The 27,443-nt window shown below is 41.8% G+C and overlaps 1 protein-coding gene across 2 annotated transcripts in view; it reads left to right on the top strand.

Annotated features, from left to right (window-relative positions):
- Positions 1 to 27,219, top strand: part of LOC140463034 (collagen alpha-1(XIV) chain-like) — a 186,691-nt gene extending 159,472 nt beyond the window's left edge. For both annotated transcript variants that reach the window (XM_072556643.1, XM_072556644.1), the window contains exons 45-48: positions 17,659 to 17,847; positions 20,337 to 20,414; positions 25,960 to 26,115; positions 26,554 to 27,219. In XM_072556643.1, the coding sequence (XP_072412744.1) occupies positions 17,659 to 17,847; positions 20,337 to 20,414; positions 25,960 to 26,115; positions 26,554 to 26,624 (494 nt within the window). In that variant the 3' untranslated portion in view covers positions 26,625 to 27,219. The remainder of the gene's footprint in view (positions 1 to 17,658; positions 17,848 to 20,336; positions 20,415 to 25,959; positions 26,116 to 26,553) is intronic.
- Positions 27,220 to 27,443: the final 224 nt, after the last annotated feature.

Genomic DNA, 27,443 nt, shown 5'->3' with positions numbered 1-27,443 from the left:
CATGGCTGCCTTTTTTTCTGTGAAGTGGAACTTTTCCCTCTCAGAGCATAAACTAATTTTGTATTTTGTTAAATGTCTCTTTAAACATCCTCCATTATTCTTCAGTTGTTTTACCCATTAGCAGATTTTCCCATTTACTAAGTCTTTGCCTCATCTCATTAATGTTGGCCTTACCTAAATCTAAAACTTTAGTCGCTGATTCATGCTTTTCACTTTCAAACAATGAATTGAACTTGATTATGTTATGATCGCTATTTGATAAATGTTCATGCACAATTAGGCTACAAATTAAAACTGACTGATTACTGAATCTAATTTCCTTATCCCTTTGTTGCATAGGACATATTGCTGTAGGAAATTATCTATGTTCACATTAAAAGCTGCAATTATTCATGACCTCTCATAATGATCTTCCCCACAAGTTGAAGGATTCTCTCTGTATCCACTCTATCAAACCATTTCTTAATGTTAAAGGCTTCTATTAGGTCATATCTTCAGCTTGTTTGTTCAAGCAGAAGGACATCCAACCGGCTAATCCATTGCAGATATATATATAGTAAAGATTCCTGACACCATCATCTCTGCATCCTGTTCAATGCTTATATATCCTGTTTATAATATGATGACCAAAATGCATCAATGTTAATTTTACAATTAAATTCGAATTAAAACTATAGTACATTTCTGTGAAGGTAATGCGAGATATATAACAACAAGTTTAGAGACTATCTGCCCCAACAGCAAGATCAGTTGTTTTTATTTATATGGCATCTTTACTTCGGATGTTCTTCACAGAAGGTGGTGGTCATGTCATGCAGTGGGTTGCATCCCTACCTCTGGCCCAGAACTCTGGATTTGAGTTTCATTCTAAGACTTCATGGCGATGGAAGGTACAATCATAATATGGCCAAAGTTATTGATGACAAACTTGTAAATCCTTCCAATATGGCTAGGGCAGTAGCAGCAGCAGAAATGTCTCCTGGTCAGCCATGCTAGATGCAGAGTGGAATCCCTTAAACTACCACCTCTGGCAACAGGGTGGCAGCCTGTTACAGAGAGAAAAAAAACTAGCAATGGAAACAGATGAAAACACATGCTTTGTCAGGTCAGCAATCGCTGAACATGGGGAAATTGTTGTATCTAAATCTCTTTGCAAAGAGAATACAAATGCAAAGCAATCATGAAAAATATAGGGTGGCAAGTGTGATTGAAAAGATGCATATTTAGGAGATCTCAGAAGGCAGAAAGAAGATATCACTGGGGACAGAAGAACTTGCCCAATGGCTGAGGGCTCAGGATCTGATAATGGACTGGTAAAAGATTGCAATGCAAAGAATATTTTAAAGAATGGAAAAACATAAAAAATGAATATACCACAGCATTAATTTGGAAAGGATGGATGAGGAAAGACCCGGGAATGACTTATAAATGAGAATTTTATATTCAGTCCTTTGTTTGAATGTAGACAATGGCAACCAATGATGCCATAGAGTGATGGGTGAGCAAGACCAGTGCCATTATAGAGTAATGACAAGACCATATGATGAGACAGTAATTTTTGAATACATGACAAAACCATTGAAATTCTTCTATTACTTTCGAAAGCTTTTAACCCTAAATTATTTTTAAAAGATGAAGTTATAGACTGGAATTTCAAAAATCACCATAAGAGCTAAATTGAGCAGCCTCCAAAAGCAGGTGTCAGATTACCGTATGCAATTAACCCCCATATGTTTATTGAATGCAGGCCAATAATACATCTTCAATGACCACACCCCACCAATTGTACCTCTAATCTGTCATGATATTAGTAAAATGGACTATCGGTTTTCAACTTCCATCAACTGACTTTAGTATCTAGGACCTTTCATGGACTAAAATGACTTAAAAAAAGGTTAAACACCACCTTAAGTTAGCTGCAGTAGTCACATGATCAGCTTCAGCCAAGTCCATGAGATGCTCGAAAAACACAAATTAGTCTCAGCTAGAATAAATATTGTTGTGGAAAGTATTAAAACATATCACACTTTTCTGAAAGTAACCTGCAGATTATCCATTCGGAAAAGAGAACAAGGGAAAGATATAAAAGAGACCTCATGGGCAACATTTTCACGCAGAGGGTGATACGTGTATGGAATGAGCTGCCAGAGGATGTGGTGGAGGCTAGTGTGATTGCAACATTTAACAGGCATCTGGATGGGTATATGAATAGGAAGAGTTTGGAGGGATATGGGCCAGGTGCTGGCAGGTGGGACTAGATTAGGTTGTGATATCTGGTCGGCATGAATGAGGTGGACCGAAGGGTCTGTTTCTGTGCTCATATCTCTATGACTCAGTGACATGGGAATACAGAGGAACTTCAATTATCTGAATATCAGTTATCCAAATTTCAGATTATCTGAACAAGATCTCAAGGTCCCGACAGAAACATTACATCAAAGAGGTGTTTCTAACACTGATCGCATCTTTTCTTTACTGTGATTAAAAGAGAACTCGGCTTACTCAAATGATTAGATTAGATTAGATCACTTACAGTGTGGAAACAGGCCCTTCGGCCCAACAAGTCCACACCGACCCACCGAAGCGCAACCCACCCATACCCCTACATTTACCCCTTACCTAACACTACGGGCAATTTAGCATGGCCAAATCACCTGATCTGCACATCTTTGGACTGTGGGAGGAAACCGGAGTACCCGGAGAAAACCCACACAGACACTGGGAGAACGTGCAAACTCCACACAGTCAGTCACCTGAGGCGGGAATTGAACCCGGGTCTCTGGCACTGTGAGGCAGCAGTGCTAGCCACTGTGCCACCGTGCCACCCACTAAATGCTGTAGAGAACAGTCTTGGACATCAATGGGAGCCCAGACGCCATCTCCAAATGACTAACCACCCACCCTCTCTCTCTCCCCCAACACTTTCACTGAGAGTTCTACATAGAGGTGTACCCTAAACCCCTCTTCCCTAGATAATCTCTCCAACATTGTCCTGTACAGGGCAAAGATGGAACTTGTCAAAACATTGCAGTAAAAAGTTTGTGCACACGTGCTATTTTGAGACTCACCCCCCCCAAAGGCAACAGCAGTCTTACTGTTGGTGTGCAGTCCGGCTGCCCCGGAGGGGAAGGGGTGTAGACAGGGGCGAGGGTTGGACGGGGGTGTACAGATGGTGGACTGGGGCCGGGGTTGGACAAGGTTGAGGGGCAGACGTGGGACGGGGGCCCGCACATGGTGTGCTGCTGCCTTATCTCCTGAGCAGGGAGCGGACTTAGCTAGTGCTCACTGTATCGATCCCATTGAACTAATGGATAGGCTTCAGCAATGCTGCAGGTTCCTTACACACTAGTGTGTGCTCAGAAACAAACTCTGAGACAGAGAGAGAGAGAACAAGGCAGGCAGAGCGAGGAAAAAGGAAACTTCAGAGTCCCAGATGAGAGGCGTTGAATCAGTTGTCCAAATAATCAATTATCCAAATGAAATACTGCCTGCCCGTCTCATTCGGATAATCGAGGTGCCTCTGTACACAAGTGAACTGTATATGAGACAACTGTCTTTGGGGCAAAGGAGGGAGAAGAAAATGAATTGCTAACAGGAGAAGTGGCAGGCTTGTGCTCTCTTTTTCCTGGTTTTTCTCAGTCAGTTGAGAAATAGCACTCAGTGACAAAGCAAATTGGAGAAACATCTAATTACTGATAAGTCAAAGACATTTGCAAGCGAGGATACCAGACATCACTTAAGCAAGTGTGGTCTCAGGTTAAAATCTAAGTTGATGGAGGATACAGACTTTCTTTTTAAGCTTGCTATTCTTGATCTTTTTATTGCTCTGGACACTTTAGTTTTAAAACTTTATGCTTGTGTGCCTGATGCCACATTTTGTTATATTTTTTAGGATTAGTAAGTAATAAAATTGCAAGAAAACCTTGTAATTAGCTCTTTAATAATGACTAGTGCTATGTTTTAATTGAAATATGATATAGCATTATGCTAAAAGGAATTAAAAATACTTGTGCAGCCAAATGGGGGTTGAATAGGAGAGGAGCTGACTCCCTTTACCTTAGCACATAAGCCTTGAAGGTGCCTCAATGCAGCACAAATTCATTGTCAACTTCTATGTTTGACTATGCTTGTCAGCTCTCTGTGTGACCATAGTTGATTGCTTAAACCTCCAGGTGGAGCTAGAGCATTAATTTAACAGAGAAAGTTCCAGAGAGAAGACCTGAGTTCTGACTGAGACCAAGGATGGACTCTTTCCAGCCCCTGAACAATAGGTGTCATGTTAAAAAGTTAAAAACATTGGGTGCAGCGTCCATCAATGTCCTGCTCAATGTTGAGATCAAAAAGTCCCATTTTCAGTCCAAGTATTGGATTGGCAAGATGTGATTCTCACCAGTAAGTAGGAGAGTTCTATTTCATGAATTATTGCTCCTTAACAGGAGCAGTATCAACACAGACTATGGATGCCCTGGGACACTGTCACAGAGATGTGCCAGATGTTAGAGTGGGGCCAGCAACATGAAGGAGTAGGTGGTCATACTATTTCAGTGGGAATCAAAGTGACAATTGCATAGGACTTCAGGCCACCAGCTCCTTTCATGGAGGCACTGGACACATGTATGGGCACTCTTCTCATCCACCAACAATTGCATCAACATTGTTACTGGATGCCATTTGCATCAGATGACACTACTTCCTGTGGTTGCCCAGCCTGGACAGTACACTTTGGTAATGTAGCTAGCTTCTCTCAGCTGTAGGGCATGATGTACACATGTCATATTGAGATGGTCATGTTATCATACAGTTGAGTTCATTGATGGAATAGAATCCATTTAAATTAATGTGCAAGCCATCTGTGATCATTGGTATCACTTCTCAGAGATAGCCTGAGAGCTGCCATGATGTCAATCTTCCTGAGAACACTTATATTCTTGTTTTGTTGGAGGGGCTAGAAGCTTGGCAAGAATGGTTCCTGGGGAACAAGTGCAACCCACTGCGACCTGAGCTGATGACTCCATTATGCAACTCCTGACTGAAGACTGAAGCATAGATACAGTGTAGCCCATTGTTCAACCAGGGCCATGGTGAAGTATTCAACAGGCCTTGAGTGATGGGTTTCTAATGCTTGGGCCTTGCAGTTCACTGCAGATGGAGGGTGCCACACAATCCAAGCATGCCGTGCTCTACACAACTGGAGCAGTCAAAGAGGGGATGTGATGAAGGCTGGCAAGCAGGGAGAAAAGCCACAATCTTCAACAAAGGAAGATGAAGACATTGAGCAGGAAGAACGTCACCCTCAGCATGGTAGAGTGGTGCAGCATTGGACGCAACAAGCCAGACAGGATTTAATTCACACCTGGTTCCAATGTAATTGAGCTGGGTTCTGTGACCATGCACTGACTGTTAAATTATTGCTTGAAAGGTAAGCAGCCTGTTTCTGTTCTGAGAAGGAATGCAGCCTCCGTTTGTTTATTTCTTATTAAATTTTGGTGGTTTTGAAGGTGAATAACAGTCTTAACATGTTCAAAGCCTTGCCTTTATGTGATGGCCCCACATTAAACAATGATGAGATGCTGGGCTATAATGGGTTGACAAAAGAGATCAGTGACTGAGAGATGGATCGAAGGAAATTCAAGCTATGTGTTTTGGTGTTGAAACAGTGATGGGTGTATGAATGTACATTTCTATATACAAGAAAGGGTCAGTCATGCCACCTATATGCCCTGAGAGGCATTGATTTGTTGCTGCTGTCCCACAACGTACATGGTGATGAGCATTTCTGGATTAACAGTGCTTGACTGGGTTCACAGCTAGTGCTGTTCAAAGATTGTGCCAAGCCAGAGATCCCAGGATATCCTGGCAGTAATGAGTACTTCCACCTTCAATGAGTGGGAGAATTGGGTTGGCACTGACATGTGGGGCCCATAGGGGTTTGATACCTAGTTGATGAGATGAGTTTGGGATAAAAGTGAGAGAAAAATCGCTTGGCCTCACAGAGAGAAACCCTCCATAAAACTTGAAAAATTACAATTAGCTAGTTTTTGGTAAGTTTCAACTGAAATGATATAAGATTTGAGTTATTTTCAGTGCTGTAGGTAAACTTGTTGGTTTGAAACTGAAATAATCTCTGCATTACACTGAGAAAATTCAACCCTACTGCGAAGTCTCTTCCAAGGATGCCTACCTTGAAGAAGTTCTCCTCTCTCTATAAGGATCTCAGTGAGTCTCTCTCTCACTGCACCCCCAGGTCATCTCCTTTGTCCTGAAGCTCTTCAGCCACGTCCTGAAGCAGACTCGCTACCACAGCCACATCTCCTTCCTCGGTGCCTGCTTGCAGAACCAACATAGACTTCGGACCACATTCAGGCTAGCACATTTTTGGACCAGAACAGGAAAACCTTCCAAAACAGTTCTTTCGGGTCCTCTGCTCCACACTCCCAGCCATGCACTGGCACCTACTCTCTCTACAGTCAGCCTTGCCTCAGCTCAGGGCCACACTCTCCTAGACCTACAAAGGACCTCTTCTGTTTTACATCCTCAGAAGAATTGACACGCTCAACAAACACTTTTTCTCCACCATATCAGACATAAAAGAACGTAAGTTAAACAAACTTTCATACATGGGTTTCCTTGACCATTCCAGAACCTTCTCCTGGCCTCTGGAACTGCTCAGACGCCATTAGCTGCACGACCTTTCCAGCCGCAACAACTTATGACATCACTTCCACTCCCGCTGCCTGACTGACCGCAGCCATTGCCGACCATGCTGCCTCCATGATCTCCTTCCAGACAACCACCTCCGTGATCGCAGGGAAGGCGATCGCGTCCGCAACCAACACAAGATCCACCACAGACACGATACCTACTCTTAACGTCACCTCCATCACTGCGGTTGTCGCTGCCCCAGCCACTTCCACCCCCAGTGACATCACGCTCTGAAACGCAGCCAGTGATGTCACTGACTTCATATGTTACTTCACTTCCACCCCCGCGGGCACCACCGTAGGCCCCACTTCCACCCCCATGATGACCGACACTTCCATTGGTAACGTCACTCCTGACCCCATACCCATGCCCACTTGAGTGGCAGTCTCTGCCCCCACCCCCAGCTCTAACCCACCCCCAGGTCCGAGCACCCAGCCCTGATGTTTTTTTTCCTCGTCTCCCAGACCTCCCCCTCACTGAGGATGAACGTTCAGTCTTCAGAAAAGGCCTCACCTTCATCCCTCTACACTCCTGGATCAATGAGTTTGACATGCATTGCGAGATTGAATATTTTTTCCACCACCTCCGGGCCCACTTTATCAATCAAGACTCCTGCCCTCCCACCGAGGACCCCTTATCTCACCTCAAACACACTCCATCCACCCGGACGCCCTGTGCTGGCCTGTTACCCACCCTTGACCTCTTCATTTCTAACTGCCGCCATGACATACACCGCCTCAAACTATCTACTCCCACTCACTCCAAGCTCCCATCCTCGCAACATGCAGCCCTCCACTCCCACTGCTCAAACCAACATCACCATCAAACTGTCAGACAAGGGGGACACTGTGGTAGTTTGGCGCAGCGACCTCTACATTGCTGAAGCCAGGCACCAACTTGCAGATACCATCTCCTACTGGCCCCTCGACCACAACCTCACCTCCCATCACCAAACCATCATCTCCAAGATCATTCACAGCCTCATCACCTCTGGGGATCTCCCATCCACAGCCTCCAACCTCCATCATCCGCAAACCCTGCAGCGCCTACCTCCTAATGAAGATTCACAAATCTGACTTCCTTGGTCGACCCATTGTCTCAGCCTGCTCCTGTCCCACTGAACTCATCTCTGCATAGCTTGACACCATCCTGTCCCCCTTAGTCAAGGAGCTCCCAACCTACGTTTGGGACACTACCCATACCCTTCACCTCCTCCAAGACTAGTTTCCCTGCTTTCCATGTCTTATCTTCATCATGGGCATCCAATCACTCTCTACACATCTATCTACCATGACAAAGGCCTCCAAGCCCTCCATTTCTGCCTCTTATGCTATCCCACTGACCCCCTCCCACTGACCCCCTCATCCACCTTGTTGAACTGGTCTTCACCCTTATCAACTTGTCCTTCCAATCCTCCCACTTCCTCCAGACTAAAGGAGTAGCCATGGGCACCCACATGGGCCCAGCTGTGCCTGCCTCTTTGTCGGTTACATGGAACAGTCCATTGTCTGCAGCTACACTGGCACCATACCGTACTTTTTCCTCCATTACGTAGATGACTTTCCCGGCAGTACCTCGTGCTCCCACGAGGAGATTAACAATTCATCAACTTCACTAACACCTTTCACCCTGACCTCAAATTCACCTGGATTATCTCAGACACCTCCCTCCCCTTCCTGGACCTCTCCATCTCCAGTGACCAACTAACCATGGACAACTACTACAAACCCACCGACTCCCACAGCTACCTGGACTACACCACCTCCCACCCAGCCTCCTTATTCCCAATTTCTCCACCACATCCCAGGATGACTAATTTCACCCTAGAAAATCCCAGATGGCTTCCTTCTTCAAAAGTCACAATTTCTTCTCCCAAGTGGTCTGCTGATGCTCTCCAGTGCATTTCCTCTACTTCCCACACCTCTGCTCTTAAACCTCACCCCTCCCAACGCAACATGGACAGAACCACCCTGGTCCTCACCTTCCACCTCACCAACCTCCGTATCCATTGCATCATTCTCCGCCATCAACAAACAGACTCCACCACCAGGGATATATTTCCCTCGTCACCCCTATCTGTGTTTCAGAGAGACCATTCCCCCCACGACTCCCTTGTCAGATCTCTCGCTCCCCCCCCCCACCAGCCCTCACCCCACTCCTAGCACTTTCCCCTGTCACTGCAGGAAGTGGGGTGGCACGGTGGCACAGTGGTTAGCACTGCTGCCTCACAGCGCCAGAGACCTGGGTTCAATTCCCGACTCAGGTGACTGTGTGGAGTTTGCACATTCTCCCCGTGTCTGCGTGGGTTTCCTCCGGGTGCTCTGGTTTCCTCCCACAGTCCAAAGATGTGCAGGTTAGGGTGAATTGGCCATGCTAAATTGCCCGTAGTGTTAGGTAAGGGATAAATGTAGGGGTATGGGTGGGTTGCGCTTTGGCGGGTCGGTGTGGACTTGTTGGGCCGAAGGGCCTGTTTCCACACTGTCATGTAATCTAATCTAATAAAAGAAGTGCAAAATCTGCACCCACCTCCCCCCTCACCTCCATCCAAGGCCCCAAAGGATCCTTTCATATCTGACAGAAATTTAACTGCACGTCCACAAATGTCATCTACTCTATCTGTTATACCCAATGTGGTCTCCTCTACATCGGGGACACAGGATGCCAACTTGCGGATCATTTCAGAGACTATCTCTGGGACACTTGCACTAACCAACCCCACTGACCTGTGGCCGAACACTTCAGCTCCCCCTCCCTCTCCGCCAAGGATATGCAGGTCGTGGGCTTCCTCCACCGTCAAACCCCTACCACCTGATGCCTGGAGGAAGATTCCTCATCTTCCACCTTGGGACCCTGCAACCACACGGGATAATGTGGATTTTATCAGTTTCCTCAATTCTCCTGCCCCAACTTATCCCAGTCCGAAGCTTCCAACTCAGTACCGCTGTCTTGACCTGTCCATCCTCTTTCCCATCTATCTGCTCCACCCTCCTCTCCAACCTATCACCTTCTCCATCACCCTCATCTACCTATTGCATTCTCAGCTACCTTACCCCCAGCTCCACCCCCTCCCTCCCATTTATCTCTCAGCCCTCTGGCCCACAAGCCTCATTCCTGATGAAGGGCTTATGCCCGAAACGTCGATTCTCTTCTTCGGATGCTGCCTGACCAGCTGTGCTTTTCCAGCACCACACTCTCAAAACTGAGAAAAGTCAAACAGCTAAGATGTATAGTAAATTGGTGAACACATTAATCAAAAATAGTGCAAGGATGGTTTAGAAATGTTTAATTTTCCCAGATTCAGAACCATTTCTTTAATCACTGGAAGATTTTCCCATGTTGTGGAAGTGATGGATTCTGAGTTATAAGACCTACTTGCTCACTACAGGAATGGACTGTAATAAAGTAATACTTGTACATTTTCACAGAATAGGACTATGCATATTTGAGCATCCCATTCATTATTGTGAACAGAAATATTCTTGAAAAAATTTAAGGCCAAAGAAAAATGTGATAATCAAAATGATATACATTGTATTAGAGGTGCCAGGTCAATGATGATTAGAGTTGAAAAACGCTTCAATTCAAGAATGTTGCCTCAAAGAAGATGATTTAAACTTGGGAGCGGGGGGGGAGGTGGAAATACTATGGCGTTGACAGACCAAATTGAATCTGCCTTGTTCATTTCAAAAAGGCTGCACAGCAACAAGCACTTAAACTAAGGGTCACAGGCACAGCCTGCCCAACCAGCTCAAGTACAAGTGTTAAAGTGATTTCAACAGTCAGATGTCAAACATGCCTAATTTGTAGAAAAAACTACAAAGATATGCAAGTCATCAAAAAAGATTATTTGACACATGGAACAATCTCTTCCTGGGAGTCAGGTGCAACATGTACATACCATTGTAAAAGGAAACTCAGCTTTCAAATGGCTGATACAAGTGGTTGCACATAAAATTATCCTCAGTGAGGACAAAACCTGCAGATGAGAATTTGTATACAGAAATGTGTACAAGTGTCCAAAAGACACATTTAGAAGGGAGACTATTGCAGTCTAAGAAAGACTTTGTTACAGATGTCCCTCTCCGTGCAGAGACAGCTACTGATTGTTTGCATTTTAAGTTTGTTCAATGTTGTCAATGTGACAAAATCTTTGTGACTCCCTCAATGATTATGTCATAAAAGACACAGGCTGAAGATGAGACAATTTTCCCAAAATGTGGCCAGAAATTTCAGCAATGGAACATAGTGCGTATATTTGAAGCCACATAGGTGGCAGCCCCTACCACTGTCTCTGTTGTGACAATACTTTAAGCTGGTATGTTGAGTTAAAATGTATATTAGAACACACACATCAGGCTATCCTTACCCCAATGGACGACATATTGCTGGTGATTAATGAAATGGCTATTGCCAAGGGTTGTGGTTGAAATGTGGTTGAAACCTTCAAAAATGGCAAAATCTCATGGCTAATCCTTCTTCCTCTTTCCTGCTTGCCCTTCATTCCAAAATCTCTTCCGCTTAACAAGTGTAGATGGTATAAACATGCACCTCCTGATTTGTTCACCATTTCTCACTGGTTCAACATATCTTTATGAAATGCAACCTCCAACAAAAGGTGGCGATTGTGAGGGAGGACACTGAACAGGAGAGCTCAAATAGTTGTACTGAAACCTCCAGCAAAAGGTGATGATGGTGAGGGAGGGAAATTGGAGCAATTAAATAAGTTTTCTCTGGAAAAAACATAACTCTTTAGAGGAAGGAAGCCTCATGGGAAGACGAAGCCGACAAACAAATAATTCATTAACCCAATATAAGCCTCAAGGTTCAAATCCATGTAACCACTAAATATTGAACCTTAATTAAACTCAATGTATGTAATGAACTGAAGCCAGTAGAATATCAGATCTTTGCTTCATTATCTTTGGGTGTTAGATTTAGACACCCAAGGGCTCTAGCCTGGTCAGACAATGACGGAAACCCAGAAGAGAATGATGACGCAGATGCACTATTATGTAATTTCACACTAGAAGCCACCAAGTCAGGGTATCACAGCTGTCCACCAATTCTGCCCCTTAGTAGATTACTAGGAGTATTAGGACAATTGAGGTTTGATGTGGTAAATAACAGCTGCTCCATGCAACACCCTCTCTCAGAAAAAAAGCTTTCGTACTCAGTCCCCTGCGGCCATCTTCATGCCCTTGCTGCTTGATATATATCAGCAAGCCAGCCCAGATTGCTATTGAGTTGGTGCAGTCTGAAATAAGGCTGGTCAGTGGGCTTAGAGCAGCATGAGATTGTTTGAAAAGGCCATCTGCAGTCTCCTGCCTAAGATCTGCAGCCATCCATTCGCAATACTGCAGCTCTGTGTAGCACATCGAAGGAACCCACAAGATGGATATTAAAAAATGAACAAACGTGGTTAGTTTAATTATGCACCATTTATTGTTTGTTGGTTTATACATTTTGTTTAGGATATTTATTTTTTCTGTGGTTTGTTACATACTGTGGGGAAGAGTTCAGTGACAGAGGGAAGGTAAGGAGTGTACAACTTTTGGTGAATTGGAATTTGGGATTACAGTTTGTGGTATTACAATGGAATCAGTTATTTGTAGAGTGCCCAGACTGAATTTGTCTAAGCAAGTCTCTTCCTTTTTCCTTCTCTTCCTTTGTTTTTTCTTCTTCATTCTCCTGTCAATCATCTCTTCAGGCCCGAGCTGATATCAGTGGTAGTTTTTTCATGATTGTGGAGTATACAGCAGACCACTATCATGAGATACAATTTTTAAAGTATTTTAGGGCTTCTCCAGTGTGGCTCTGAAGCAGAATCATTATTTTTACGTGTTAGTTCCCTGGTCTATCACATTTCTCATGGTAACATGGCTGCACACACACATTCAGATTGCAAACTAAAATTGATCTCTTCTGACTGTCCTTCAAAGCCAGGAGGGCAGATGCCATGGCGTACAACCCTGGCAAGAACCTGATTGTGGAGGTTTTTTTGACATGGGAGGTTCTGGCAGACCTACAAGCTGTCCGGCCTTTAGCACTTAAACCTTTCCCATTCATGAGCCTATCCAATGTATTTAAATATTGTAACTGTATCAGCATCTACCACTTGCTCTGGTAGTTTATTCCACATATGAATACCTTCTGTGTGCAAAGGTTTCCCCTCAAGTTAGTTTTAAATCTTTCTCCTCTCACCTTAAAAATATGCCTGCAATTTTTGAACTCAACCGCTCTAGGAAAAAGACCTATGCTATTCACCTTATCTATGCCCCTCATGATTACAAAAATCTCTATAAAGTCACCCCTCAACTTCATATGCTCCAGTGGAAAAAATCCAAACCTATCCTGATAACTCAAACACTTCAGTACTGGCAACATCCTGGCTAATATTTTCTGAACTCTCTCCAAGTTGATAATATCCTTCCTTTAGCAGGGTGACCCAAACTGTATTCTAATAGTAGTATTATCAAGGTCCTGAACAACCTCAACGTGACATTCCAACTCCTATACTTAGTGGTCTGAGGAGTGAAGGCAAGTGTGCCAAGATACAACTTTCAAAGAACAATGTACCTGAACCGTTAGGTTAGACATCACTACCCTGGGCCCGACCATGAATTGTATAAGTCCTGAACTTGTTTCTTTTACCAAAATGCAATGCCTCGTATTTACCCAAATTTATCTCCATCTGCCACCCCTCATCCCATTGGCCCAATTGATAAAGATCCCTTTGTAATCTTAGATAACCTTTTCACTGTAAACTGTACCACCAATTTTGATGTCATCTGCAAACTTACTTATAATACCTCATAAATTCTCACATGTAAATCGTTTATATAAATTATAAACAAAAGTGGACCCAGCACTGATTCCTGCGCAACACCGCTGATCATGAAAATGGCGTATCAGTATTCAACATTCAATCATTTGACTTTAATACCTGAGATTTTCATTGACAAAATAGTTTAAAAATGAACACTACTGACCTAAAACGGCTGCTGTGATCACCTGACAAGCACAGGCAGCTCATGTGGAATATGCAAAACTGATTCCAGTGGAATTATTATTTTAATCAAGAGACACTGAAACTCAGTCATGCATCAATAATTTTGCATCTCTCTTTTACTCACGCTTTTATCATACATTCACATTTTGAGAGATGCAAGGTTACTTAGAACTATCCAGTTTGGAATGGAACTGTGACACAAGCATCAGAATTCACAAAGGAACTGTATATCAGCTTTTCTGCAACAAAGAAGAGAGAAAGCAACATGAACTGATTACGGCAAGAATACTGAAAGTGCTTTTCTCTCTTTCTCTTTCTCTCTCAGAAATGAGTACCAGCGAGAAAGCATCTTCAGAAAATCTGTGTGGAGTTTGCACGTTCTCCCCGTGTCTGCGTGGGTTTCCTCCGGGTGCTCCGGTTTCCTCCCACCGTCCAAAGATGTGCAGGTCAGGTGAATTGGCCATGCTAAATTGCCCGTAGTGTTAGGTAAGGGGTAAATGTAGGGGTATGGGTGGGTTGCGCTTCGGCGGGTCGGTGTGGACTTGTTGGGCCGAAGGGCCTGTTTCCACACTGTAATGTAATCTTAAAAAATCCATCCCGAGGAAACCAGAAAGCAGCTAAATAGTTAGGACTCCAGTTTCACTCTTGCAACTCTGAAAACTTTAAATTTCAACTACTTTTACCTTCTTGTCCATATAGACACCCACCCTCCCCATTTTTACACTTCTTATCTGTGTTTATGTGTATCTTATGCTATATTTTTATTACTACTTTCAGCGTAGTACATAATAAAATTCTAAAATTCCAGAAAACATTGGTTTTGGAGTTTTCAATTTGGCATATGCCATTTTATTGGGTGTGACAGTTATGTACCAGCCCTGGATTATGAGCAAATTCTGTTGAGTCGATTTATAAGTTTATTTTTATGTAAGTTGGAACACAATGCAGGACAATATCAATTAGCTGTTCGTAAGTACAGGAAACATTTATTGTTAGGTTTTAAAGTTACACCCTTGTATGGAATCAACACTCATGAGTGAGGGTTTTCATGAGTCAGACATTCTTATCCCTATATTCCAAAGGTGTTGGAACCAACTGAGAGGGTTTAAAAGAAAGGAGCTGAACATTTTCCTCACCAGGTCATAACATACATTCCAAAAGCAGTTTGAAAGGATTTGCAGCTTGATGATTAACCTGTTTGAGCACATTGTGAGCGCACTTTCTGTGGGGCTTAAATCAGAGCTTTTGGTTTAGAAGTTGAGATACTACCCACTCAAACAAAAAACTATGATTGTTGTTTTCAGTGGACAGTGTGCATCACTTAGTAATCACCCTTTAGTTTGCTGTATTGCTTCATGAGAGACTGAACAGGTTGGGGCTGTTTTCCCTGGAGCGTCGGAGGTTGAGGGGTGACCTTATAGAGGTTTACAAAATTATGTGGGGCATTGGTAGGTTAAATAGACAAAGTCTTTTTCCTGGGGTGGGGGAGTCCACAACTAGAGGGCATAGGTTTAGGGTGAGAGGGGAAAGATATAAAAGTGGTGGAGGCTAGTACAATTGCAACATTTAAAAGACATCTGGATGGGTATATGAATAGGAAAGGTTTGGAAGGATATGGGCCGGATACTGACAGGTGGGACTAGATTGGATTGGGATATCAGCACAGACAGGTTGGACCAAAGAGTCTGTTTTCATGACATACATCGCTATGACTCTATGGCATGCATTTGTCACAATGACTGCTGCAGAATGAAGACATCCAGAATGACGACTTTCTCCTGCAGGATATGCCTTGTATGGTGACAAGTCAGCTGCATATTGAAGAACTGGAATCAGTAGAGTGCACAAAACAATCTTAGAAAACTCCTTGCTTTTTCTACCTGCTTTCACTGGCAATTCAATGTGAAAAGTAGTCAACTCACTTTGATTCGAAAGCCTCAATAACCTCCCTTATACAAGTGTGAGATGTTTCACATTTCTCCAGTTCCAGTCTGGAAAGAATCAAATACATGAAAGTACAGTACCACCAGCAGTCATCTTTCTCTTTCTCTCTTGCACACTCTCTCTCTCTCTCTAATGAGAAAGCAACCCTGTGGGCTGGTAACTATGATGTGGAGATGCTGGTGTTGGACCGAGCTGAACAAAGTCAGAAGTCACATGACACTAGTTTATAGTCAAACAGGTTTATTTGAAATCGCAAACTTTCGTAGCACTGCTCCTTCATCAGGTGAAGTGAAGAACTTCATACACAGAACTTATAAGCAGATAGATCAAAAGAGCATACAAATGGTGTGAGTGGAGTGTCAGTCTCTGCAGGTGGTCATGGTGGGGTTACATGTCACACTGTATGTAATCCCACCATATTGTTCTGTATTAGTAAAATCTTCCTTACTGTCCTATTTTGACATCATCACTTGTTAGGATCTCTTTTCCTTAATTAGTTTGTACAGTTTTGGATTACTTGTCACTTTGGTTAGACCCTCGACATGGGTCTGTTATCCTACCATGTTATTCCAGCCATTTGGTTTGTCTCCAGCACAACTTCATTTTTAATTTTTTGCAGTTATCTCTCTGCCTCAATTAATCAAATTGTAGGTTATACTGTGACTCGCTATTCAGCTGTTGACACTTTACTCACACGGTCTGACATTTTTGATCACCTGCAAAGACGTATTATTCAGCCTGTCAACACTCACTCACACCATTTGTATGATCTTTTGATCTATCTGCCGATAATTTCTGTGCCTGTGTGCTTTTCTTCACTTCACCTGATGAAGGAGCAGCACTCAGAAGGCTTGTGATTCCAAATAAACCTGTTGGACTATAACCTGGTGTTGAGTGACTTCTGACCTGTGGTCTGCAGAGACTATGGAGATTTTACCTTTTGATTTTGTGGTTGTGACTGCATCAATTTGACACGTTTCAATGTGGATCTTCTTGATGTCTGGAAATAGGAGAGTTTATGTAGAAGACATTTTTGTTCAATCATGGGATGTGGGTCTTGCTGCTCATTCCTAATTGCCCAGGGGCAGTTAGGAGTCAGCCACGTTGCTGTGGAGTCACACGTAGACCAGACCTAGTAAGAATGGCAAATTTCCTTCCCTAAAACCATGAGTGAGTAAGATGAGTTTTTGCAACAATTTATAGTGGTCACACAGATGCCGTTAGGCCAGCTTTTTAATTCTATTTTTGTTTGTTCAAATTTTACCATCTCCCATGATATGATTTGAACCCCTGTCTCTAACCTAAACCACTGATATTGCCATTATGCTACAACCTCCCCATAGTCAGCTAAAGCTTCTATGCTACTTGTTATACTATTAAATTTTGATAACACTGAATGTTTATGGAAAGCAACAAATACATGTAGAATTAAAGCAACAGCCAGTAGAAACAGCCAGGCAACTAATTTGTAAGTAGCTGATGATCACTGTAACTAGCATTGGTTGGTCAATAGTCCTGCTTTCCGCTGTCCTGTGAAAGTTGAAGAGGGTTAAGCTAGAGTGTGAGAGCTTCAAAATTACACCACTGACATCAAGACAGCAATATATGTTGACTGCAATAGAACTGAACATCAGGTATTACATATATCGGGACACTAAACAAAAAAGCCTATTCTGTGCCACCATTGGAACAAATATTCATCTCCTGTTGTATAGAACATCAGTTGAATCCTATGCTTAGATTGTAATTTAGCAATTTCCCAGGTAATTTGTTGTATAAAACCTAAAGAATCCATCAAAAAGTTAATATCCCTCAAAATTGGGAAAGTCTGCATTACCACTGAATAAAACTTCATTCTAGACAATCATCTCACAATTTCAGGGATAAAATACCTGTTAGCCAGAGAGCTAAGTGCATTTTAACTCTATGTTTACAGACAACTATAAAAGTTACCATTATTTTGTTGGAGTAATTCTCATGGTCTTTTAATTATTGACTCCTAGATCACATGATGAAATTTGATTCGATTCTGACTGAGTTTACAAGGAACCCAGCACCTGTCCGAATCATACAGGGGCCAGCAGGAGAAATAGGGCGCCCAGGGAAACCAGGACCACCGGGAAGTAGAGGGCCTCCCGGAATACCAGGCATGCCAGGAGATGATGGCAAGGCTGGCTACCCAGGAGAAATAGGTATTTTAAATCTTCTTGTTTATATTTTTAACAATAGCTTAATCCCATTACTGGAAAATAGTCCCAGCATACAGAATTAGATAATTCCTTCCCAGACTTAAGTTAGCAAACAAAGATATTTGTTCTCATTTCATGTACAGTAAGATCATTGAGTAAAGGAGCTGGGGGGTCATGTTGTGGCTGTACAGGACATTGTTTAGGCCACTTTTGGAATAGTGTGTGCAATTCTGGTCTCCCTCCTATAGGAAGGATGTTATGAAACTTGAAAGGGTTCAGAAAAGATTGACAATGATGTTGCCAGGGTTGGAGGGTTTTGAGCTATAGGGAGAGGCTGAACAGGCTGGGGCTGTTTTCCCTGGAGCGTCGGAGGCTGAGGAGTGACCTTATAGTGGTTTATAAAATCACAACAGGTATGGATAGGGTAAATAGACAAGGTCTTTTCCATGCCTTGGGGGAGTCCAAAACTAGAAGGCATAGGTTAGGGTGAGAGGGGAAAAATTTGAAAGGGACATGAGGAATAACTTTTTCATGTGCAGAGTGGTGAGTGTATGGAATGAGCTGCAGCGAAAATGATGGAGGCTGGTACAATTGTATCATTTAAAAGACACCTGAATAGGTGCATGAATAGGAAGGGTTTAGAGGGATATGGGTCAAGTGCTGGCAAATGGAACTAGATTTATCTAGGATATCTGGTCGGCATGGACAAGTTAACCAAATGGTCTGTTTCTGTGCTGTACATCTCTATGACTCTATTACTCAAATCTGCAGGATGGATAACATAAAATCAGAATATTCTGGAAGTACTTAGTGGGTCTTGCAGCATATGTAATCAGAGGAACAAAGTGAGCGTTTCAGTTGTATGACTTTTATCAATATCCTAGATTGTGTGCTTGCTGCAGAACAAACCTGAATTTTTTTTCAATAGTGAGGAGGGGAAAGAAATTGCCAAGTTAATTTAGATGGAGCAGGGCAATGAAGAGATTTTTGGGTCCATTTGAGTTCACTGCTTACCTTCAAGCTTATAGTGTCTTTCAAGTGCTTGGTAGGCCAGAGGGCTCCATGATGAATGCTCATCTGCGATATCATATTAACAAGCTATTCTTCAGCTCTAAAATGTGAATGTAATGATTTATCTCAATTGCTGCAAAGGACAGAATCATCCAGTTTTCTAATTCCTATGTGATATCTGTGACAATCCTTGAAATATATTGTGTGCGTGGCTGATGAATGCAGCACTAGATCACACGGAACAAGGACTGAATTAAGAGTTCGAGAGATGTCCTCCCTTACCATTTATTGTAAATAATTAATAAAATTTGTTGACTTTCACTTACATAGGTGTGGATCACCTTCTGTCAGCAACCCAGAACTGATTTTATAAATCTACTGACTTCATGCAAAATTGTCCCTGCTGTAAAAGGTGTCTCCTTTGCTACTAATTCTTAGTTGATTAGTTAAAAGAAATCTTGAGATTGGATTGTATTTAGTGACTACATGAGTGTATCATAAAATCACCCTGCTCAGAAATGTGATGTCAAATGGCAGCACGGCTGCCTCACAGCGCCAGGGACCCAGGTTCGATTCCAGTTTGCACATTCTCCCTGCGTCTGCGTGGGTTTCCTCCAGGTGCTCTGGTTTCCTCCCACAATCCAAAGATGTATAGGTTAGGTGGATTGGCCATGCTAAATTGCCCATAGTGTCCAAGAATATGTAGGTTAAGTGGATAAGCCATGGGAAATGCAGGGTTGGAGGGGGAGGGGGTGGGGGGTGGGGGGAAGGGGGTGTGGGGCAGGGCGGGATGTGTGAGTCTGGGTGGAAAGCTCTTCGGAGAGTTAGTGTGAACTTGTTGGGTTGAATGGCCTGTTTCCACACTGCAGGGATTCTATGACTCTGTTTCACTCGCAGGTAAACCTGGGCCTTCTGGCCAAGTGGTATAAATGTTATTACTGCACCACAACACCCTTTGGATTATGATTATACCATATACCATACTTAACTAGAGAAGCAGAATTGGATGCACCTGCAGATTCCCCTCTGCTGCTAGAAGTGCTGCAGGCACGGGATTCAGTGGGATAGTTTGGGAAATTCAAAGATGGGCTTTAATGGGAGAGTGAGGCTACAAATGAAATGAACTCGAAGTAGCTGAATTGGTCTTTCTCGTCCTTGATTTTTTTTCTTACTGAGTTAAGTTACTGTCCCCTCAACCAGGGTTTGCACAATGGGCATACTTAACTGACTTCAGGCACTGAAATTATCAAGTCCCTCCTTATTAGAGAGCAATTGTGTCCATGTTAAACGTCAGTTGCACAATACACAATGTTTTATGTAGATTGTTAATTTGTGAAATCTACACTATGGTGTTCATGCAAAATGATTATTTGCCTCATACAGATGTCAAACAAACTGGATCGTTTACGTTTGGCGAGGTACCAGTTTTTGCCAATTTGTGTAATTTTAAATTTGTCTGAACATATTTTTATTTTCAACAGGTAAACCAGGTGATAAAGGAGAGAAAGGTAGCCCAGGAGTCAGTGCTCCAGGGTCTGAGGGACCAAGAGGGTCTCCAGGTAATGAAATTAAGGTTTGCAAAGCTTGGCTAAAATTCATACTGAAAGTACATGGAAATTGTGGGGTTTATGACATTATTCAGATTTAGAGAGTTCATACAGATGAATGGACATACAAACAAATTAGGAGCAAGAATAGATCATTTGGCTCTTTGAACCTGCTCTGCTGTTTAATAAGAACATTACTGATCTGATTGTGGCCTTAATTCCACTTTCCTGCCTACTCCCTATATTCTTTGGCTCCCTTGTTAGTCACGTATCTATATATATCTGCTTTAAAAATATTCATCGACCCTGCCTCCACCACTCTCTGGGGAAGAAAGTTCCACAGACATATGATTGTCTGAGAGAGAAAAAACAAGTTTTTTGATTAGATTAGATTACTTACAGTGTGGAAACAGGTCCTTCGGCCCAATAAGTCCACACTGACCCGCAACCCACCCAGACCTATTCCCCTACATTTACCCTAAACACTACGGGCAATTTAGCGTGGCCAATTTTCCTAATCTGCACATTTTTGGACTGTGGGAGGAAACTGAAGCACCCGGAGGAAACCCACGCAGGCACGGGGAGAATGTGTAAACTCCTCACAGACAGTCACCTGAGTCTCATCATTTAAAATGTGATACCCTTACTTTTAAATAGTGGAGTCTGATTCTACCCTTTCAGTACATGCATCTTTTAACATCTGCCTTAACAGGACCTCTCAGGATTTTGTAGTTTACAATAAAATCACCTCTCATTCTTCTAACTTCAATGAAAAGAGATGCAATCTTCGCACATAATATTACCTTCCAACCCCAGAAATTAGTCAAGTTAATCCTTCTAATTCAATCTGCTTCTAATTCAATCGCATTCTTTCTTAAATAAGAACATCAACATTGTACAGAACACCCTAGATTCTAGTTACAACTAAAAGCCTTTCCTTCCCTTAATCAACCTGCTCAGAACTGTTATACACATCCCTGGGAGCAGGTGGGACTTGAATCCAGGCCTCCAGGCATTACCACTCACAAGCAAACTGCTTTTTATGCCACCACCAAGTCACCCATACAATGAAGTGCTTTTTATTACTTCTATCTGGAAGTGCTTTCCCATGCAACCAAAAGGTTTTTCCACCACCAAATCACCTGTGCAATTAAAAGCTTTGCTTTTCAAAATGGAAAGATTTTATTTTAGATTTTAATAACTCAAGCAGAATTAATTCACCGGTGCCTTTGCTACAGTATTAAATATGAATAATTGAGTCTTTTAGCTCTAGATTACTCCAGATAACTACAAGAAGAGCTTTACCAATTTAATTACGTCAACTGATTACTGAATCTCATTTGGTTTAATTGCTATATAAGCTTACTGCATATTTAAATATGAATGAATTAATGCTAGATGAGGAGAGAAAATACATTCAGCAAGCAGTGCCACCAGGTAAGTTAGATGAGGAAGAATATTTAGCTGATTTAAATCATCCACCCAGAAAAGTTTTACAGTTTCCCCCCCCCCAGCCCTGCATTGTGTCATCCAGTAATCTGGGTTTTATTAATTAATTTTTAAAAAAATTGTATTAATTAATCTGGGTTTTGCATCTACCTAACATAGAATGGTATATGTGCAATCCTTACTTTGTTGTATTAAACTGCCTGTATTATTGCTCAACGTGGGGTTACTTGGTCCCATCCGTCTCATTTTAGGATAGAGGAAGAATGCTATTAGTCTCATGAAAAGAGACTCTTGTCTTTAAAAAGATTCTTTTTTGCATGCCACCTGCTAACTACAGTATTACAAAGTTAAAAATCACACAACACCAGATTATAGTCCAGCAGGTTTATTTGGAAGCACTAGCTTTTGGAGCACTGCTCCTTTGTCAGGTAGGTAGTGGAGGAGGATCATAAGACACTGAATTTATAGCACAAGATCATAGTTGCATGGTGGATGATGCTTAAGACATTCTTTAGCTTTAATTTCGTCAGGACACTTAAGTCACTGATATCCTTCTGAACGTAGGCCAGCTTTTCTAGATCTAACTGATTGGACCTGCTCTAACAATTACATTTCTGCCTTGGGTTCAAATCATGGCAAAAGCCCTAAATTTGTTGTGACCAGATCCTTGGTAAGGTTCACAATTTAACTTAGATCCAGACATGATATCTCAACCTGATCAGCTTTCAGGTGAGGAGGAATTTACTGGCTCCCATTCTTTATTCACCCGTGACCCCAAGGCTGGTAGCAACAAGATTATTTTGAATAGCATCCATTTCTTTAGAGATACCTTTCTTTCAAGTTTTATATGGAGCCAATTTAATTGGCTTCCTAATGATGATGAGATTATTAATTACTGTGTCAAGAATTTGTAATGCAGTGCTCATACATGCGCAATAGAAATATGAGACAAATGCAAAGAATAAAGGTTTAAAAACCATAAATATATGAGACTGTCGTGGAATCATTTGTGAAGAGAGGATCATTGTATGTCACCCCTGTTACAATGGAGCATTGATGTTCATAGGTGGATAGTCAGCTTCGCAATGCTTTATTGTGCAGATTGGTTAAGATTTGGTAATTCTAATGCCTTTTAACAATAATTGAAATTCATTTCTTAGGGTATGAGAGAATCTATTGTTGTCCTATTTCCTTTTTAACTGGTTTGTATCATTTGGAGTTATAAAGGATCTTAACCTGCAACACAGCATAACTGAGGGATAGTTCCTTGACTGTGACCTTCATAACACACTAATGCTCAATAGAGTTGAAGCGGATTTGAAGTCCTCTCCTTGTTAGTCACCCAAAAGCAAGATATAAAATGTGTTTGCATTTTGGACTGTAATCCACATTGCTTGCTGTTGAACAGGGAGTCATCAGCCCTCATTATCTTTGTAGGTAAGTCTCTCCTGTTTTGAAGTTTCCCTGATAAATTACATGCTGGAAAAGCGCAGCAGGTCAGGCAGCATCCAAGGAAAAGGAGAATTGACGTTTCGAGCATGAGCCCTTCTTCAGGAAGAAGGGCTTATGCCCGAAACGTCGATTCTCCTGTTCCTTGGATGTTGCCTGACCTGCTGCGCTTTTCCAGCAACACATTTTCAGCTTTGATCTCCATCTGCAGTCCTCACTTTCTCCTGATAAATTACATGTATGACATTCCATTGGCTTCACACAGGACTTTTCCAGGTAGTTACTGAATTTAAATCTTCAGTTTTTTAATATATTGTAATCCTTCTCTTTAAAAAAACAGACAACACATTTTGAAGTTAAATGTAAGGAATGTCCACATCTATTGTCATAGCACTAAAATAACCAGTCTTCCCTCATACACCAGTAAGTTGCCCATGATTGTGAAAACCTGTCAGTGCTCAAAACATTTTCATAGTCAACCCACTGGATCTTTGGATTGTCCAACTTTGACACAGCTCCAATGAGTGCTGAAATATTCTTGGTCACTTGTGTTCATGTTATATTTTGTTAAGCCAATCATTGCTTGCTGGCCACCATCGCTTTTCTTGATAAAAAGAAACCCAACTTCTTAAGCCAATATGGCCAACTGCAGTGGCACCTGTCTTCTGTTTGGATTCCACCATGAGTTTAGTGTATCCTATGGAATCTTCTATCAGTTGACCGATTGCTCCATGGCCAGTTGTTTCTTAACTAGTTTGACTCATTTTGCTATTTGGAACTGTTTGAAACAAGATATATATTCCTCCTCAAGAGTGAAAATTCTTGATTGGAGTCAGGAGAGGTTTTATACTATATGATGCTCCTTTAGTTAAGAGTTACTCGTAGCATAACTTTAATTTTAAATTATATGCACTGTTGTTAGCTGTATGACACCTGTGTGGTTTTCGTTGCGGTTAACTTTTTAATAAATTCACATTCACTCATCTGTCAAACTTGAAAAGTCTAGGACTGGATCAGCTATTTCCCTGAAGAATATTTTAGGCATTTTCTCAATTGTGGACTATTTTACCTATTACCTTTTTTGTGTGGGTACATATTTGAATTTATTTCTTTTCTGTGACTGTGTCCTAATTGCATGTTTTCTGGAAGTGATCCGTTGTGTCACAGATCAAGCATTCCTTTGTAATAGCTGGCCACTCTCTATGATTGCTCCACAGTATTGACATGGACCTTTAAAATCTGGTGTCTGTCCTACTCATTGTATTAGTTTCTCAAGTGCGGCTTTTGTGGATTTGTATCTGAAGAATTAATGCATTCTGCTGATCCCCTGTGATAAAGTTGATCTTCTCCTCTCCTTCCAAGCTTAAGCTTCATTCTCTACCTGTATGGCTTTCTCTGGAGTGAAATCCTCAGTTGACTATCATAGCTGTGACATAACCTCATAAGCAATTCGAATGACAATTCTGTATTTTCTGAACTCTGACATTAAATTATCATAGTCATGTTTCTCCACTAATCTGTACAGATCATAAAATAAATGATCTATGCGTTCTCCTCGATGGTGACCTCCTCTATTCTATCTTCCTCTTCATTCTGAGAAGAAAATACTTGTCGACAGTTTTCACTGTTTTGTACAATGAATACATTTCTGCCAGTTTAATTCAAAATAGTTACTGTATATGCAATGGTTAATTTGACTGAGATTCAGCGAGAAAAGGGAAGTACTGATGACACAACTGTTTGCTCCTCTTGTCCAGTGCCAGCATCAAATGCATACCTAAATTCAAGAGAGGCTGAATTTAAGATTCAAGAGGGAATTTCAGAAAAAATATCCTTTATTCAGCAGTTCAAACTTTACTCCTTCCTATATTAGAGCTGAAAATGTGTTGCTGGAAAAGTGCAACACTTTCCTCATTCCTGAAGAAGGGCTGATGCCCGAAACGTCAATTCTCCTGTTCCTTGGATGCTGCCTGACCTGCTGCGCTTTTCTAGCAACACATTTTCAGTTCTGATCTCCAGCATCTGCAGTCCTCACTTTCTCCTTCCTATATTAGCCACTCTTGTCACCTGTCTGAAAGAGTTTGTCAATTTGTGTCAATTAGTTTCCTCTCCACCCAAGATTTGGAATTAAAATAGCAACATTAATATCCTGTTTATTTCTGAGAACCAATAGAGAAGGGACAATCCATACTGTCAATCTGAAATTGGATTTGATCTGTAGACTCTGAGGTTTCTTTTTGATTAGATTAGATTCCCTACAGTGTGGAAACAGGCCCTTCGGCCCAACAAGTCCACACTGACCCTCCGAAGGTTAACCCACTCAAACCCATTTCCCACTGACTAATGCACCAAACACTACGGGCAATGTTAGAATGGCAATTCACCTGACCTGCACATCTTTAGACTGTGGGAGGAAACTGGTGCACGCGGAGGAAACCCACGCAGACAATGGGAGAATGTGCAATCTCCACACAGACAGTCAACCAAGGCTGGAATTGAACCTGGGTCCCTGGCGGTGTGAGGCAGCAGTGCTAACCACTGAGCCACCGTGCCACCCAGGACGTATCTGTAAAACAAGTGAAACAGACTCTTACTTCACAATAACATACAGTCACTCTTTTTTTGACTGAATGAAGTTCTTGTATTTATGTTTGTATAGGTTCTCAAGGTGAGGGAAAACGTGGAAAACAAGGACCACAGGGCTTGCCTGGCCCACCAGGCCGTCCTGGGCTACCAGGTCTTCCTGGAACCACTGGGCCACCAGGTCCTGCAGGACATTGTGATGTCTCTACCTGCAGCACATTTAACCCAGGAGGTAAGTCTGAATACCCTTTAGTGTTATTAGTGAGAACAGTTACTGGGATTTTATTTTAGATTCCTTACAGTGTGGAAACAGGCCCTTCGGCCCACCCAGTCCACACTGACCCTCCAAAGTGCAACCCACCCAGACCTATTCCCCTACACTTACCCCTGACTAATCCACCTAACACTACGGCAATTTAGAATGGCCAATTCACCTAACCTGCACATCTTTGGACTGTGGGAGGAAACCCACACAGAGAATGTGCAAACTCCACACAGATAGTTGCCCGAGGTGGGAATTGAACCTGGCTCCCTGTCGCTGTGAGGTAGCAGTGCTAACCACTGAGCCACCGTGTATCATTCCACATAAAGCCATTTTATAAGAAATGTTTAATCTGATTTCTGGTTCCTGTTGTTGCTATTAATGTTTTAAAATTTTTGTTTTAACTAGGAGAATCAGAATTTGAATCTGAGGTTGAATCAGAATTTGAATCTGACGGTGAATTGCAATACCTGCCTTAAATAATTTACAGTTATGGAAGAAACTTTTTTAATTTGTAAGAATAATTTAAAATAACTAAACCGAAGTCCATTTCAATTTGATCAAGAACAGAAGCATTTTTACATTTCATAGTTATGGTAGTGTAAGTTCTGGTGTGCACTATTCCATGAAGAATGCTTATGTATTACTAAAGACTGAAAGTGTTTACTATTAAGGCAGAGTTCCAATTATTTGTCAAATGAATTTTTTTATACCTTTTTGGTTTATGGCAACTTCATTCTTAAATCAATATGAATAGATGAGTACTGTACTTTGGTATTTTGCCTCTATGCATAATTAATTGAGATTTTAAGAAGTACCCTTTGGATGCAAGGGCAAATTTTGTCATGTCGCTCAATGTAATCCTGGGAGATGTAGATATTAGAATCTGAATATTTCTCATTCAACATCATTTAATACATGAATATATTCACAAAATAATTGTACTAAATGCCCAGAATTAAATATGGTTTAATATTATAAATGTACTTATTAATTGTAGCATACTGTTTATTTTGAGTTTGATTAATACTACCAGACTAACTTTAATGAGTGAGCAGTCTGTCTAATTATTTAAGGATTTACGACTGTGTTTCAAATTATGTTTACATTTTGATTGTATTCCAAAAACATCAATAAATATATTTAAATCAAAAGTAGAAATGATTATATTTGTTCATGTCATTTAGAATGGAATTAATATTAACAACAGTTTGGGACAAGCTGTTATCCTGTTTGGGAAGGTGCTGTGATGACTCTTTTGGGGAATATTGAGAGATGAGTTTATAGCAGTGAGTTTA

This window comes from Chiloscyllium punctatum, chromosome 37, assembly GCF_047496795.1.
Source record: "Chiloscyllium punctatum isolate Juve2018m chromosome 37, sChiPun1.3, whole genome shotgun sequence".
In the NCBI taxonomy this organism is placed as follows: Eukaryota; Metazoa; Chordata; class Chondrichthyes; order Orectolobiformes; family Hemiscylliidae; genus Chiloscyllium; species Chiloscyllium punctatum.
Note: the sequence above shows the minus strand (reverse complement) of the source record. Positions and strands in the feature narration are given on the sequence as shown.